General features: G+C 51.3%; 1 protein-coding gene across 1 annotated transcript in view; it reads right to left on the bottom strand.

The window, feature by feature from the left end:
* The window catches only part of LOC136057954 (unconventional myosin-X-like), a 68473-nt gene extending 53725 nt beyond the window's left edge, over positions 1 to 14748 (bottom strand). The window contains exons 1-5 of the mRNA XM_065751073.1: positions 14685 to 14748; positions 6743 to 6841; positions 3764 to 3922; positions 672 to 859; positions 424 to 558 (exon numbers count right to left, since the gene is read on the bottom strand). Coding sequence (XP_065607145.1) covers positions 424 to 558; positions 672 to 859; positions 3764 to 3922; positions 6743 to 6841; positions 14685 to 14705 — 602 coding nt within the window. The 5' untranslated portion in view covers positions 14706 to 14748. The remainder of the gene's footprint in view (positions 1 to 423; positions 559 to 671; positions 860 to 3763; positions 3923 to 6742; positions 6842 to 14684) is intronic.
* Between the last annotated feature and the right edge of the window lie 2193 nt (positions 14749 to 16941).

The raw sequence follows: 16941 nt of genomic DNA on the forward strand, positions 1-16941 counted from the left end.
TGGTTCCTCTTGAGACAGGCACAGATAGGAGATTATTCAGAAGTTAATCGTTATAACAGATTATAGAACAACTAATCACAACAAGTCTTGAAGCGTGACTGCACCATACTCAAGGGCTTTTATTTCTTTCCTGAAGGTTTCTAGCTACCCACACTGCCCTGCAACAGGGAGGGATGCTACCCACGTTCCCTCCAGCCATGGCCACAGGGCACTGTGCCACAGGAGATATGAGACCAAGGCTGTGCTGTGACTTGTGAGCCAGCTCAGGAGTGGGCATGGCAGGGGAGTTACTGAAGGGTGCGGAAATCCTAGCCTTGACTGGAGCATTAGCTCCTGCTCAGGCCCACGCAGCCCAAACAGAAGCACTGCCCAGAAAGCAGTGCCCTGCAAAGTGATGCCTGCAGATACGGAGGCAAAACACACCTGCTCTCCAGGATGGCTTCCTCCACGTGCGTGCTCTTCTCAGAGGCTGGGGCTCCGAGGGAGGTCTGGCTCATGGCTGACAGGAACTTCAGCAGCAGCTTGGTGCTCTCAGTCTTTCCAGCTCCACTTTCCCCACTGTGGAGGAAGAGATGTAGGGCTCTTCACAGCTCCAGGACAAACTGAAGTAACAGCCCTCCCACCTGCAGCATGTAACACAGCCAGAGAGCAGCCAATTCCCCCTTTCTGACCTTATCAGAACACACTGGCTGTCGTGACGCTTCCACAAGCAGCAGTAGCACTCGTTAGCAGTGGCAAAGATATGGGGAGGCAGCTCACCCAGGCGGTGCTGCCTGTACAGCTCTATGGCATCCACACTGTACAGACCGGGGATGGGCTTGTAGGGGTTCACTGATGCCAAGATGGAGCCAATGTTGGTCTAAGGGAAGAAAAAAAAACATGGCAAGGAAATAAAGCTCCAGAAAAAAAGAAACAAAACAAACAAACAAAAACCCTAGGACTAAAACAGGATCAGGGGTCACCTTGACAGCTCTACTCCAGGATCCCCAGCGCAGGGGGCTTGCCTGGGTCCAAGCAGAGTCTGAACAAATAGGGGAAATGAAGACAGGCACCAAGACTTGTTAAAGTGTATCATTCTGTAGCTGCTGCTGCTGAAAAATACCGTTTGGAGCAGCTTAAATCACATAAAGCCAACTGAGATTGACAGCTGAAGCTCAAGGATTTGAAGTCAAAATATTGTGACGTTTTCTAAATATTTTGAAAATACTTTATTTGAAGAGACTCTATTTAAGAAAAGAATTTATAAGGTTTAAAATAAAATACCTGAAGCCAATTTATCCGATTTCAAACATTCTCTTTTGTGAAGTCAAAAGGAAATTCATTCTGGTTTTCGGTTCAGCCAGCCAGCTCAAATCCAGTTATTCTCAGAGCTGCAGTACAGAGCATTAGTGCTATCTATCTTCTAGCAATGAAGCTACAATGTGGTCAATGTCCAACTTAAATCCTGCTGCTGGGCAGGGGTCCTCCTTCACAGGGCTGCTGCTGTGCTCCAGGAGCAGCCATTCTCAGCAGGGCTGTCAGATGAAATCCCTTGGAGTGCTGCGCAGTATTACTGCCAAACCATGAACTACCAGTCACCACATACAGATAAGAGGATTTGCATGCATCCATTGGAGAAGCTGTAAGTGGAATATTTGGTGATGAGAAAGACACACACTTTCTCACCGTTATGCTGTAACGCCAAGCTTTAAAGCCAGAAACTGGACCGATAAGATGCAGTAGCCACCAAACTATTTAAGAGTTATTTAATAAAGCAGTGACACAGATCACCAGGGTCAAACCAGCACCTAAGGCATCACTGCATTGCCAGCAGTACACAGATAAGTGGGCAAAAAGGGAAGAAGAACTGAAGACCCCCTGATATAGACCCTTGTAGTCAGAAATACAGTTCACTGGAGACAGAAGCAATAAGAGAGCAGATGATTTTTGGCAAGACAAGTGGAAGTCAAAGGGAAAGCACCAAGAAAGAAAAAACAGATCGGGAAAGTGTGTTGTACAACCAGCTGAGCAACAGGTATCATCTGGAGAAGGCAAGGCAGGTATTCAGAAATCCATCCCAACACTTCTCCCAGAATTTCACAGAGGTTTTCTCCTATGTTTTATTCTGTACTTCCCATTCTAGTTTCATGTCTTCTGTGGAACTGTTCTCCTGCTGCCTGGGATTTCCATTACAGCCATCTCTCTCAGTGGTGCTTCTAGGAAACTTCTCCATCTCCCAGTTGCAGTCTCCATAACCTGCAGGCCATCATAGATGACTTCTGCTCACAATTTATAGTAACCACAGCATGTGTTGTCAACCACGTACATACCAGCCAGTCTCTTAGCAAGGAGCAATCAGGATGCCCAGAGAAGCTGTGGGTGCCCCATCCCTGGAGGTGCTCAAGGCCAGGTTGGATGGGGTCCTAGGCAACCTTATCTGGGGGGTGGCAACCAGCCCACAGCAGGGAGTTGGGACTGGATGATCTTTGAGGGCCCTTCCAACGCAAGGCATTCTGAGATTCCATCATCTTCCCCAGAGAACGCTGTAGAGCAGGGCACATCTTTCTGGTCATGCCTGCTTCTTGGGTCCTGCATGGCAGAACTAGAGGCAGCACAAAGGTATAGCCCTTGGCTTATTTATACGTCCCACACATCACGTAGGCTACACTTTTATTAATGGATACTGGAGCTGCAGGAATGAAAGGGTCCTGACTGATAAGCATAACTCCCCTTGGTACAGTTCACCTGCAACTTTCACCCACTATGCTCTAGCCGTGAAAGAACACTAAATACACACTTGTTTGGACATGATGTCATTTTTTGCCTGCATACATTAACACATTTCCACATGGCTGGAGAAGGCATGGAGCTAGTGCTGATGAGGAGCAGAGGGACAGGGCTGTGGTGACATGGTCAGGGAAGCAGTGTGCCATTTCTGGTGCCAGGCACAATGAGAAGGAGGGCAATCCCACTTCATCCTCCTCATCCCAGTGGAGGAGGTGCTTAAGAAACCAGGTTACTTTATTGATCATTTCCTGGAATACAGGTGCATACAGTTCAGTTGCCTTAGGAACAGTTGCTATGCAACATAGATTTACATTTTTCCTGTCATAATCTGAAAAATTCTGAGTACACACAGAGGATGGACAGGCAAGGTAGGGGTAAAGCAGCCCAAGGCAGTCTTCACAACATTAAGCCTAAGCAGAGCACACTGCCACCCAGCAGACTCATCCTGGAATGCTCTCCCTCCCATGTCCCTCCCCTTATGCCTGCCTCCTTCCTCAAGGCCTTGAGGGAAATCACGAGATGTGCTGGTACTCTGCTGTGCAAGGAGAGCAGAGCAACTCAAAAAAGCACAACTGCTTGTAAAAGCAGGCAACAGGTTTGCGTTCCTAGCCAAGTTCAGGAGCGATACCCAACGACAGCCTGTTGTACTTTCCTGCCTGCTTGGCCATTTATAATCCCCAGCAACAGCAGGGAATCTGGGCAATATGAGTGCCAGCTAGTAAAAGACAGACATTCACATTGGGTACACAAATCCTATAGGTGAAGGCCATATTTTGGAAATTCTACATAGGCAAAGAGGCTGCTACACTAGGAAAATAATCTCATAGGGCTGATGGAGCTAGCAAGGCACAAAGCAGAAAAAAACCACCCCTTTTTATCCACATGAAACAATGCTCAGGAAACAATGCTTAAATCAGTATTTCCCATGCAAAGCGACAGTCCCAAATATAAACAGCACTTGTCAGTCAGAAGGGTCATGGCCCAGCTCAGCACTTACATAGATGTTACCCTGCTGGTAGCGCTGGTGCAGGTTGAGCAGGATGGCAGCTTCGTGCAGGTCTCCCAGCATGGACATGTCCTCTACCCCATTGATGCTGCTCTGGTGCATGGGCAAGACTTTTCCTACGGAAAGGGAGGCCTTGGGGTACTGGAACACCTGGAGGAACAGAGATAAGGACAAAAATAAGAGCATGTCACCTGGGCATACAAGTTTGATTTCCTACAGAAACAAGTGCTTTTCTTTATACTTAAGCACTGGAAAAGGAAATGAATAAGGCACAGATCTGCTCCCTATTATTATAGCAGTTCCTCCATTCTTGTTTCTACCTATTGGAGCTCTTTGGACACAACCCACACAGCACACTCCCTGCCTTTGCTACAGAGTTGTCCCATCACCTTCAGCACTACCAGGACAGGTCAGAGCAGGGCACCGCCTGGACAGGTATTGCACACTGTGCTCAGCGTGAGCAATAGTGGCAGCTACTCCCAGCAGACCAGAGCAGTTGTGCACAGAAGCACAGGTGGTATCATGTCTCTGACTGCAGCATATTGCAGGCAAAGATTATTCACATTCCAGGTATTGCCCTGGAGCAGAGTGTGTGGTGGCTGTGTCAAGGGCAAAGGAAGGCAAAGCAGTTGAGAAGCCAATGTAGTGATCTCCTATGCACATGCTGACATGTATGCATTTGATGCGGCCTTCAAAGTGACATCTACCACTCCTCTGGAAGTGTCCTCTCCTCTATCTATACAGCTGCACTCTTCCTGCCTCAGTTGCTGCAACCTTCTTCCTGCTGGAGCTTCCTCCTCCTCAGTAGCCCATACTTCAGTTATTGGGTCATCTTCCTCACCTCCCTGCACACAACTGAGATGAAACTGTCGTTCCCCTCCACCATAGCCATATTCCAGCCCTGCTTTCCTCCTCCTCAGGCATGATGCTGGCATTTCACAAATGCTATTTCAGTTGCTTCCCACTCTCAGATTCAGCTGTGCGCCATCTCACACCCAGCATCTCAGGCTGCGTTAGATGGCAAAACCCAAGATAGATAAATGAGACACTTCATACAGGCAGCCTACAGCAATACTTGCAAAGAAATGTGGGCTTTTCCTTCCCTTCTGAGGCACTGTTTCATCTCCATCCCTGCTTGTCAGCTTCCCCAGGTGCCAACAAAGAACCCAATGGATCCTCTAGAGAATAAGCACATCGTCCATGGCATTGATCTAACTGCTTTCTCCTGCCCAAGTCTTGCAGGCTGCCGCAGCTGCTGCAGAAGGGCAGCCAGGCAGCTGGAAGCTGCAGACAGAATGAGGTCACCCTGCCCCCTCGCAGCAGCCTCCTTGTGGAGCTGGGGCTGTACCCAAGGGGCAGGGAGCTCATCAGGAAGCAGGATGGGAGAACGAGACGCCTAAATTCAGAATACGAGCTGCAAAGGTACAATGGGAACTGGACCATCAGAAGCAAAGCCACTGTAGCACTCTCAAACCATGAGTCAGCAAACCCCTGCCATTCTTCTCTCTGCTGACTCAGGTAAATCTTGGAAGGGAGCAAGTCCAAAACTGCATGACGTGATCCTTCCTTGCATCTCCCTGGCGATTACTCACTTACCACCACACTGTCAGCAATTGTGGCCATCGGGCCAGACAAGAAACAATAAAAAAGATGTCTGGGGAAAAAGCTGAGTGCACAAGTGTCCCAGAAGACCCCGCACATTTGGAGTACCTGTGCCAAGAGGCTGCTATGCATGAAAAATAATTGTGTGATGGGTCAGAGTTTGTTTACTTCCTCCAGTAGACAACACAGGAGAAAATGAGACCCTGAAGAGAAACTGGCCCTGAATGCAAGGCTAAATGATTAGCAGGACTAAATCAACATCTGCTAACCCTGTCCTGAGGCTCTTGTCTGGGGTTATACATCTAAAGCATGCCCATCTAAAGAAGAATCTGGTCCAAGCCCCTTCCCACCACCAGCCATGCCAGTGAGGAGACCCTCATTTCCCCACTGCTCAGTTCCCCATTTCCAGCAGCCTGGACATCCCCCACCCACCCAGCTTTGCATGTGGTGGGGCTGGGCTGGCTTGTGGTTTGCATGGCTGAGCTGACTCCTCTGGCTGAATATGCCTGAAGCAAGAGAAAAGGCACGGACAAATTGATCTCTCATCAGAGATGCCTCTGGAGTCCCTCTTTTCCAATAGTTAATGTTTAAAAGGGAAGATTATAGGCATTAACAAGATCTTTATTAATTTGGGAAGAAAATACCAGCTTTTTGTCTTCTAACTACAAGCAAGCCATCAAATTACTACACAAGCACTTCACAACACAGCCAAAGATTTCCACTTTCTCTCCAGTGATGAATTGATTTTGTCTCAGATCAAGCCCACAGTCAAAACAAAATGACCAGGACTTCCTCCAAGTCCCCACAGTGATCAGGAATAAAGCAAAACCTGGCCAGCACACAACCCAAGGTGGGGATTGCCAACCAGGCCAGGCTGAGCAGGAGAGGAAGGTTTTCTCCTCAACCCCCAGTCTGTCCATTAAGTCCAATGAGTACGCAAACAAACGCCCCTCTCAATATCTCAGTCATGTTTATCCATAAAGCATTGGGCTGGCCTGTCTCAAACGTGTTTTCCAATCTCTTGTGTTTCATAAGCGTCGGCTCCTCCTTTCCTTCCAGGAAGTCACATTTCTGATGGATTTGGTGCTCAAGATGTTTTTAAGGAAATAACAACAAATGACAAAAGCCCTGTAGTGTAATGCTGGACATCCTACCTCAGAGTTGCAGGGAAGCAGGGCCAGAGAGTGAGAACACTAGATTTAGGGATCAACTATCCGTCCAGTCCAGATCAAAATGAAGGTGTTTTCATCTGAGCTCTCACTAGGGTCAAGATAGCCCAGTCAGTTACCAAGCAATGAAGAGCCACCGTGAATGGCCTCCAGGTGCTATTCCTCCATAGAGTACATCCCACTTCAAATTTCCACTTACAGTGCCATAATCGGAGGTGAAGTGCACATTTCCATCGGCACACAGCCCAACAGTGCATGGCTGCAGCTGGTCCTGCTCCCGCAGCCATACCCTGGCACCCTGCAGAAAAACAGAAAACTACCCATTAGAAAGAACTGGAGCCAGCAGGATTTGCACACAGGGTACCAACACCCAAGGCAAGCTGGAGAAAACATCAATCTTTAGGAAAAATAGAAATGGAATAGTTGGTTAAACTGTCTAAACATTTTCAAACTCGGAACAGTCAGTCATCAACAGTCATGCTATAAAAATAATTCTAATAGAAAATGTAAATAAAGCGTGTTTACAGTTTCATACACCCACACATCACTCAGGTCAAAGTGCTTTCAGTAATCACCCATCGTTATGCAGACTTCACAGAGCTTTCTGCTTTCCTCTTTTGCAAGAGTATCTTTGAGTAAGGGACATGATGTGAGTGTTTCTCAGACACATCTGTGATGGTCCTTAAGTGGCCCAGCAAATCCCAACAGCAGGCCTCTGGCAACACATACTTGTGCCCAGCTGAGGGTGATTCCCAGCCTGCTGTTTCCAGACCTCAAAACACAAACCCAAGCTGTGCCACAGTGAAGGATGTGTGAGTGGGCTTTGCTGTGAAAATCTGGGATGAGGAAAGGGGTTAAGATGCAAACAGGGATTAGACTTCCAGTTACACAGAAGCATGGCCAAGGCAGCTATCCATGGCCTTCTGCTAGATATCAGCGCCCTGTGGCCACAAGACATCTCAACACCATGCACCTAAGAAGGCAATAAAAGGGTTTGCTGAAAGGTCTGTCACCTGCAGAGTGGTGCAGATCCTCACTGGTCTTCAGATGAAACGTGACGTGCCTACATCATGCTTTTGCTCAAATAAAAACCAGCTGAATCCCAAAGGGGAGGGATGGAGCAAGCAGATCTCAGCTCTCCTACGGAAGCGCTGGGGTGGTCAGCCTGCTGGGTCAGCTCGTCCTACCCTGCCAGCCACAGCCCACGTCATGCAGAATTAAGCATAACATCTTGCTCTTTGGTTATTGTAAACCAATCTGTCCTGCATCTTCCCATAGAAATCACAAATTCTGCTTTGCTAGGCTGAAAAAGCCATTGTGCTTAATATTAAGGACTTTTTCATTGATTCATAAACCTACATTCTTCCTAATTTGTTTTCTATCCCTAAGATATTGATTGTAGAAGCCCTTACATTCTTCTTAAACTTGTCAGCACCATTAGCTTTTTACAGGCTTATTATGTTCGAAGAGATTTGATATAGTGTTTCTATATTACATTAGACAGAATGTGGAACAATAGTTCATTCTTCTTTATTTTAGCACCCTGCACTTTCCCTTCTGTAGAAGACATACCTATTGGCCACTGATCTCCAGTCCCCCCAATAAAGGAACTGGTTTTAATGACATGAAGAAAACTGACTTAATTCTAACTTTGCTGCAGCATTCTGCAGATTTCCCACTGAAACTTTTGTTGCTCAAGGTAGTGCCTTCAGGCATGTGGGCAAGACACGGTTGGGTAGAAATCATCCATTTCCCAAACTGCACACAGATCTGCACAAACCTGTTCACAGCAACAAAGGTTAGTGAGCCCTTTTCCACCAAAGATTCTCAGCTGCCATCGCAGTGTCAAGAGCAAAGAGTCGACATCAGAAAACTGTTGCTCCTGGAGTTCCCAGCAGCTGGGATGAAAGAAGAGCCTTTTTAATGCACCTTACCGCACCACAGTACTGCACCATTTCCCATGCACTTTTTGGAGATCCTTCTTCTGTGTGCTGCCAAGAGCAGAAGGCAAAAAGAAAACCCCAGCACTGCAGCATTTCAGTTGCCCAGAACTGAACTTCAGTTTGCTTCAGTGTAGCAGTTGTTCTCACAACAGCAATTGCCCCTGCCTAGTAAACTTGCACCCATTTATGTTGTTTCCAGATGGAGCTGAGATGCTCAGACTAGCAACCACAGAGTAAACTATCCTAACTTCTGCCCGGCACTGCCCCCATTTCCTGCAATCAGCCCTTTTATCTAAACATGACATTCCCCAAGGCATCCTGACTAAATACAGAAGCAGATGGTGACACCAGAGAGGCTGCCCTCACACTGCTCCCCTCAGCCAAATCCAACCATGCCTCGCATTGACCCATTGAAAGGATTAAATTGAGCAGAAAACTTAAGATCTGCCAGGCATCAAGGCTGAACTTCCATGGGAGAAGCCCTTGAGTTCCTTCGATAATGAGAATAGCTCTTTCCTTCTCAAACCCTTTTTAATTTTTTTATTTTATAATAAAAATGAATCAACAGCAGCTACTGAAAGAGCAAAGTACTGATCTGCCAGAGCTCCTGTGCCACAGGCAGGCCAACCTGCACATACAACGCTACGAGAGGCCCTGGCAGTGCCCTGGTTTGGGCAACCACCTCCAATCACTGCACTGAGAGTCAAAAATCAATGCAGGTGCTATAAGTTTTTCAGCCATACGTACTGCTGTGTATATGCATACCTCTGTTCCAAGGACAGTGGATCCATACACTCGTAGGCTCAGAAGCAGCATTGTGCTAAGCCAGCTTTCTTCCTGGCCCCAATGGGCTTCCTGGTGGTATACCAGGCAGCAGCAACGGGGCTTAAGGGCCTGTGCAATCCAGAGAAAGCCAGGCTCGGGTTTCAATAAATGCACTTCTCAACAGATTGATCAGGACGATCATGAATAAGTGATAGGACAGATATGGAGAGACTCAGCTAATGGATACGAGATTAGTGGGGAGGGGGAGTCTGTGACACTATAGATCCATATGGGAGGGAGCAAAGGAACCCTGGGGTGTTTCTGGTGTCAGCCTGAGATGAAGTCACAGGGCCAGACCCTAGGTTAGAGCCGACCAGTGGGAGCAGGCTTAGTGGCCCACAAGACCGTGGGTGATGGGAGATGGGAACAGAGACTGCAGCAGCCAGCACAGTGCAACTGGGAAGAGCAAAACCATTTGCTATGGGCATGAGATGCACAGAGAAGGGAGTTAGTGTGCAACCTTCCCAGCTTCATGGCAGGTGTTCTCCAGTCCACACCAAGTTCTCACTGACCAGCTAGGTGCTCCTAGCTGAGCAACAGCTGGCCCTGCCCTGCCCTTCCCTCTAGTTAGACATTGCTTTTAGTGCCCTCTCCCTTCTGCCAATTAATGCAGTCAGGCAGGTCAAATATGTCCTATACCTTTTTGCACTTTGCAACATCCTTGACTTCATTAATTCCATGCCACGTGGAGTTGTACCTTCTAGTCCCACATTAGATGGAAAAGCACTCTTTTTAATTACCCTCATTCATATGAAGCAAAAAATCCCTTCTTCTCATAGTCAGAAGTAGAAGAACAGAGAATTTCAATCCACCTTCTCTGTCTCATCCATTACCTTCTGCTCTTTTGCCATGTCTCCTCCTATTTGTCATGTCACTAATAAAGAATTCTTGGGTGTTTCAAACTCTTCACATGAGACTTGTTCCTGTTTTTTGCTCATCCTGAGCGTCCTTGCCTTGAACACCAATAAGAACACAAGCAGTGTGCTTCTGCACTGGGATGCACTTTCACCCCTTCTCAAGTAAGAGTGAAAGAGGAAAAAGGGGAAACAGCCCTCAAAAATTAATATGCTGGGAAACAGTAAAGCCAGAAATAAAAAAATAGATCGATGCTTCACTATTTTCTCTCTCAAAATCACTGGGGAAAAAGACACGTGCTGGTAGCAGCATCCTATTACTAGCTGGGGGTGGCAGCATTGTGACTAACAATGGAGGCACGCACAAGTTTTTAATAAACATTCCTGGAAAGTATCCCCTTTGCATCACACTGAGATGTTGCTGAACTTTCCCATATACTGGTGAATGGAAAGACATCAAGCATTTTAAAAAACAACAGGTCCAAACGTTCCCAGAGATCTGTCCCATAAAGTCCCCCACCAGCTGATACTCATTTTTGATAAGCCTGGAAATACAGAGGAAATTCCAAGAGACTGAAGGGTCAGAGCCTCACTGAGGGCTCGCCAGGGTTATCCCAAGTCACTGCGAGCTGCTCCATGCAACAGCCCATGGGGAAATAAAAAGCTTTTTGCTTTCAGCCTTTTAAACTTCAAGGTACTCCATCTTCAGTTGTCATGCAGCACCTGTCAACATGTGGACAACCAGATTGCTGAGTTCTTCATTTAATGTACAGGCATACAGGGGAGACAGGGCAATACTAAGTGAAGGAGTTCCCAACAAATCTCTGCAGAGACAGGGTCAACACTACTCTGTGTTCTCAGCAAGGACGTAAAATCAAAAGCAGCACTGATAATGCCAACATCTGGTAGAGCAGTAAGTGTCCATGAGGATGAGGCTGTGGATTGCAGGCTTGTTTGGACAAAATGGGATTAACATACAGCCAAACTGAAAGGTCAGATTCGGAAGAAGGAATGCAAGGAACACTTCAAAGAGAGGAATTTCTTCTGGAAATCACAGACCCAACAGGACTGCAGACTGCTGAAGCTCGCAGGACATTTGGTTGCTACCAGAGCTGATGCATGTCTCAGATGGATAAACAGGAGCAAGGAAGTTTCCTGTTTACTTATGCTTTGAGGTGTGAGAAAGAAGGCTTACAGAGCAAATGTAAAAAGCTCCATCTTTTCTGCTATTCAGAAAGATCCCTTGTAATGCAAAAGGACTGGCTAACTTCGTTAGGTAGATTAGTCAGAGCCAGGGCTGCCCTATCTGGCCCAGACACTGATAGTGCTGGGATGAGAGCAGCATGGGCTGCAGCCCTCAGCACTGAGGGCTGCTCACCTGCGTGGGCAGCACAGGAGTGCCTGCAGACTGCTGCTTGGGGTAGAACAGCTCTCACCCAGCAGAAGGAAAGCAGGACCCAAAGGCGGATGTGGCTGCCAGACACTTCAGAAATGTAACAGGATTTATTTTAAAGCAGGGTTGTGTAACCATTTGGAGAAACTGCAAAAAGCTGGGGATCCTCCAAAAAGATGACTTTCCAGAAAGCGTGATTCAGCCAAATCCTGATCACTGGCTCATTATGAAGGTAACAGGGCTAACGAACAACCCAATCAGCCCCAGAGCACTGACATCCACCTCCTCACCAAAGAAAGACCCCAGCCCTGTTCCTGCAGGAGGTCACGCTCTCATGCTCCAGTTCACCCAGGCTCACAGTGACAGTTTGTGTCTTGATGATCTCTTCTAAATAGCCCATCCATTTTCCTTAAAGGGAAAACTAGGCTCACCCAGTGCCGGAGCTGCCCCTTCTGTCCCAGAGCAGGGAAGGGGGGGACATCCACCCACCCCTGTAGCTCTGGGGATGTGCATCTGCAATGGGAGGATTCTGCACGTAGGGTCATCCATTCTGCACTGATTTCCCTGATGCCTCTCTGTATAGCTCAGCAAGAACATGGTGACCTCTATGAAAAGAGGATCTCAAGAGCCTGAAACACTCAAGGGTCACTGCCCTAGGACAGTGACATTTCTCTCTGCTGGACCACTCAGACCGACTGAACAGAGAGGGGTTGCTCTGTGTCGCATTCTCTTGGTGACCTTGAGCATTACATACGTAATGGTCAGCATTTCTCCTTCTCTTCCCAGTCTCTCGAGATCCTCTTTTCTAGGAGATCACCACCTTCTTGCTGAGCTACACAAAGGCCATTGGGAAAAGTGGTGCAGCCTGTTGCCCTGAGGGGAGGAAGGAGGACGGTGGGAATCCCCCCCCACGCAGCACCCCCTGCTGAAGATGCTGTTCTATGCACCACTCCTTTCCAGTGGCATTTTCTGAAGCCAACAGTAGTTAACATGTGGGCACTCAGCTCACTGTTATCTAGAAAGACAGCACATCGCTCGTGCTCAGTGTCACCAAAGGCAGCCGAACCGTTTTCCTCATTGCATATGAGTCTGTGGATGTGGATCCTCCAGGATACCTTGCCTACTCCCCTTGCAGGAGCCCCAACTTCTGCAGCCCAGGCAGATGTGAGGCCATGCTGCTGGTCCTGCCAGCCAGGGTGCAGGCAGGGACGGGATGGGAGCGGCGTCCTCTCTAACCTGGGTCATGGCATTCCTGCTCCTCGGGGAATATTGGAGAGCGAGTCACATCCTCTGTGTCACCCACATCCTGCCACACTGCAGACACGCAGGGAAACCACCACCTCCCACCAGCCGCAGCCCTTGCCTCCGGGGCTGCTCCTCCCTGTCTGGCACGGGTCTGGCTGAAGCGGGACGCAAGCAGCGGGGCACGGGCACAGGCCCCTGCCTGGACACAGCCAGGAGAAGCAGGCTGAGCCCATCATCAAGCCAATCATCATAGATAAACTTCAAAGAAAAAGAGTCCCCTTGGTCTCCACCATGCCAAGGGAGGAGATAGGGAAGCTGGAAGACCCAAAGCATCCCCATCTAACTCCCGACCCCGAACACATGGTTCAACTGCTATCTGAATGCTGTGAGTGCAGGGTAGGAGCCTGTTAAAGCAAGGCCAGCAGCACGCTGGCTTTAATCTGCTCATTGTGAAGGATGACATGCATCCCTTGGGACGATCTTGGCTCCTGCTGCAGCAGCAAGAGGTGGAGCAACTCCCTTCTGCTCAGGCATTGCCCTCCCACCAAGAACCCCCATGGAGAAGGAGGAAGAGCGGCTGGGATGCAGCGCATGCCGAGCATTCCCGCTGCAGGGAACCACGTTCCCGGCTTCCACCACCCCTCCTGCAGAGCAAAGCTTGAGGCTCTCCCACACGTGCTCATCCTGGTTCTCCAGCCCTGGCCACCTGGGCTCCCTCCTGACTCCCATTTCCATCAGGCACATTCAGGCTCCGCAGTGGCTATTCCTGCTGCAAAAGGCCATGACCGAGGGGTGGGCATGAAGACTCTGGTGAAATGGCCCTTTGGGAAAACTGGCCTCCATCTGATTAGATGCAGGCAGCCCGGGCTGCCAGAGCAGCAGGTTAATCAGTTAATGGCTGCTATGAGCTGGGCGCTGCTGTGCCGGCCCGGGGGCAGTCCTCGCCGTGCAGCCCGGAGCAGCCACTCCTTCCCTCCCCGATCTGGGAAAGCAGCTGCTCCGATAAGAGCACCGCTTCCTGGGGGATGGGGCAGCCCCAGTCCATTAGCTGCTCCCCAGGGGCTACCCGTTCCCCGTGCACCCAGAGAAAAGCGGGGGGGAGGGGGTCAGACACTGAGTTTAATGGCTTATAATCCAACGGAGGCTGGAGGGAGGTTCAGCCACAGAGCCCGGGATGGTTCCATCACCCCGCAGAGCCACGGGACCAGCACAGGCTGCACGCTGCCGCGACCAAAAGCAACGTTAGGTGAGGAGAGAGGCAGCGAGGATTCGGGCAGGAGTGGGGCACGCACGGCCCCGGCCACGTGCACTGGGGCAGAAGGCGCGATGCCCCACGCGGTGCGTGATGCCCCGAGGACGCGCACAGGAGCACAGCCCGGGTACCGGTAGGGAGAGCGGCCGCAGGACGGTGACCGGGCAGCGGCACGGCGAGGCCGAGGATGGAGGCGGACGCTCCCTCCCCTCCTCTCACCTCACGCCTTCCCGATCCCATAGCGGGCTCTGGCCCCGTGCCACGTGCGGCAGCCGAGCCGTGACACGCACACGCAGGCAGCGGCAGGCTCCGGACCCTCCGGTCGCTCCAGGGGATTAAAGCAGCGTGCGAGCGTATCTGGGCAGCCATGACTATCATGCGACAAATCCTCTCCCCGCTCCCGCAAAGAGCCCTCGGCACGAGCGGCTGGAACCGCGCATCGCGCGGGCTCTGGCAGCCCTTGGCACACCGGGCCCGGGCGACGTTCGGCAACCAAACCCGAGAGCCAGAGAAAAAGTGAAACTTGGGCTCCCCAGCTACGGGCAGCTCAGCATCCTCCTCCCGCAGCCCCGCGGCTCTCCCCGCAGAGCCCCGGCCCTGCCGCCGCCCTGCCCGCCCGGGGCCCCCACCTGGCGGAGCGAGGCGTCCATCGGCGGCGCGGAACGGCTCTCAGCGCCGCATCGCCGGGCTGAGCTGGCCGCGTCCCGTCGGCACCGCTCGCCGGCACCGCGCCGTGCTGCTGGCTCCGCCCCGCGAGCAGCTGGGAGCGGCCCGGCCGGCCCCCCCGCTCCCCCCGCCGCCCCTGGGCAGCGGGCAGCGGGCGCTGGGGGATGCGGCGAAGGGCCGGAGAGGACGGGCAGCGGGGACACCGCTGCGGGCAGACACATGTCGTCTGGAACAGGGAACGTGGTGCGGCTGATGGGAATGGCACGGAGCAGCCTCTGCCGTAGGACAGTCCTGCTCAGGCAGATGCCCACCTGCCTCGTGCCAACCTCCGGCACCACTCTGGTCCACCTTCACTCCCCGAACGTTGTGGCTTCCCCGCGTGTCAGTGGCTGTCAGTCCGCCTTCCATTTCGATATGAGATCACCGCAGAGCTCTCCTGGGCACGATGGCGGAATCATAAAATTATTTGAGTTGGAATGAGCCACCCTCTTCCATACCCATGCTGGATTAGTTTAATCGGTGCCTCATTCCCCATCTTAGGAAAACATGGCACAGCACTGTGCCAGTTGCTCAGCTCCAGCCTTTATCTCCCATCGAATGCTCCTATCTGCAAGGCCAATTACCTTGCTAGCAGGGGGGATTACACCAACGCAGCACTGTCCTTGACTGTCCCCTCTGCAGCCATGAGTTTTGTCATCAGCTCTTCCTCCCCACTATCTCCCCACATCCACACAGCCCCCTTGCAGACTCCTGTCTCTGCTAGGTGCTGCTCACCATGAGGGCTGGATGCACAGCAGGCCGTGAGTCAGCTTCCTGCTGGCTGGGCAGCTGGCGGGGACACAGCGGCAGGAATTCCTCCTGGATACCAGGCACATCCTGCTTCCCTCTGCCACAGGCCTGGCACACAGCTGGCAACATCACTCCAGACTAGGGCAGGCACCGTCCTGCAGCGGACAGCTCTTCCATCCTCCCTCCCATGAACCTTCCCTGTCCCCGGCAAGGTGAGGATGGTGATGATCAAAGCCACACGAAAGGGCTGCTGGGGGGCTGCAGCAGGAATCGGCCCGGGCTCCCAGGGGAGAGGATCATGTTCATGCCAGATGTGTCCCTGCTCCGGAGGAATGTGATTAAGGCTGCCTAGAGAGGCTCCCACAGGGCAACATGGAGCAGTGCAGCACCTGCTCCCCCGGAGAGCAGAAGGGTGGTGTTAGGGGCACTCCCCTGGCTGCACCCCAGGGACGTGAGCCGAGCCTCTCCTGGTCCCACGGTGGTGCTGGGTGGTCCCTAAGCAGCTGTTTTCCTGCAGACAGAGCCCTTGGTCCTATTACCCCATCCTGCTGTTCCCTTGTGTGCCCTGGCTGAGGTCCCTGCCCCAGCTCCCTTTGCACTGGTGCATGTTTTTGAGGGGCCGGTGTGCGGTTTGCAGGCTGGGGTATGAGAAATGCAGCCCTGGTGGTGAGGTCACCGAATGGAGGAGCTGAGCTGCACAGGGCTGTAATTACAGTAGGAACACTCAGGGTTGGGGCCAGCCGAGCACATCCACCTAATTTCCTCTCCCATTACGCCCGCCCTGCTTTTGTTTGACCCAGACCTCGCCGTTAACGGCGCGTGTGCTCACAGATGGCTCCGTTACAAACAGCCTCATGGATCCTGCTCCACCACGCTTGTGAGCAGGGCTGTGCTCACACACAGCACTGCTGTGGAGCTCGTGCTTCGGAAGGGCATCGCTCTGGCCAGGCTGCTCCAGCAGGCATCCTCAGCTCTGCCTTTGTCTCCAGCTGCAGGAAGGCACGGGAGGGGAAATATCACCCTTGCCAGGACCCAAGGCTGTGGCTGAGGTCTGGGGGACGGCAGCCAGCTCTGTAAGGCTGGGGCAGGTCTGAGCCTGCCGTTCCCATGGGGAGGGAGGTTTGTGTCCGTGCCCAGGTGCCTGCGGCTCAGTCCTTTCTCCTCTCCCCAGAGCCTTTCCCTGGGATGGTGAGTGCCTTATTTCAGTGCACAGAGGGCAGAAAGGGGCAGAGCAGGAGGCTGGGGTTGTGGCAGGGATGTGTGGTGTACAAGTGAAGCATGATTCACTTGTTGTAATTTTTTAATTTACTTTTCTAAAGTCTGAGGGACTGAAAAGCAGTCAGCCTGGCCCAGGCAAGGATGTACAGAAATACAAGGGAAGGGGAAATCTGCCAGTGGCAACGGCTCCCAGGTTTACCATAGGGCTCATCT

Source organism: Cyrtonyx montezumae, unplaced genomic scaffold (genome assembly GCF_038088225.1).
Source record: "Cyrtonyx montezumae isolate F1298 unplaced genomic scaffold, pur_monq_1.0 scaffold_7, whole genome shotgun sequence".
Classification (NCBI taxonomy): domain Eukaryota; kingdom Metazoa; phylum Chordata; class Aves; order Galliformes; family Odontophoridae; genus Cyrtonyx; species Cyrtonyx montezumae.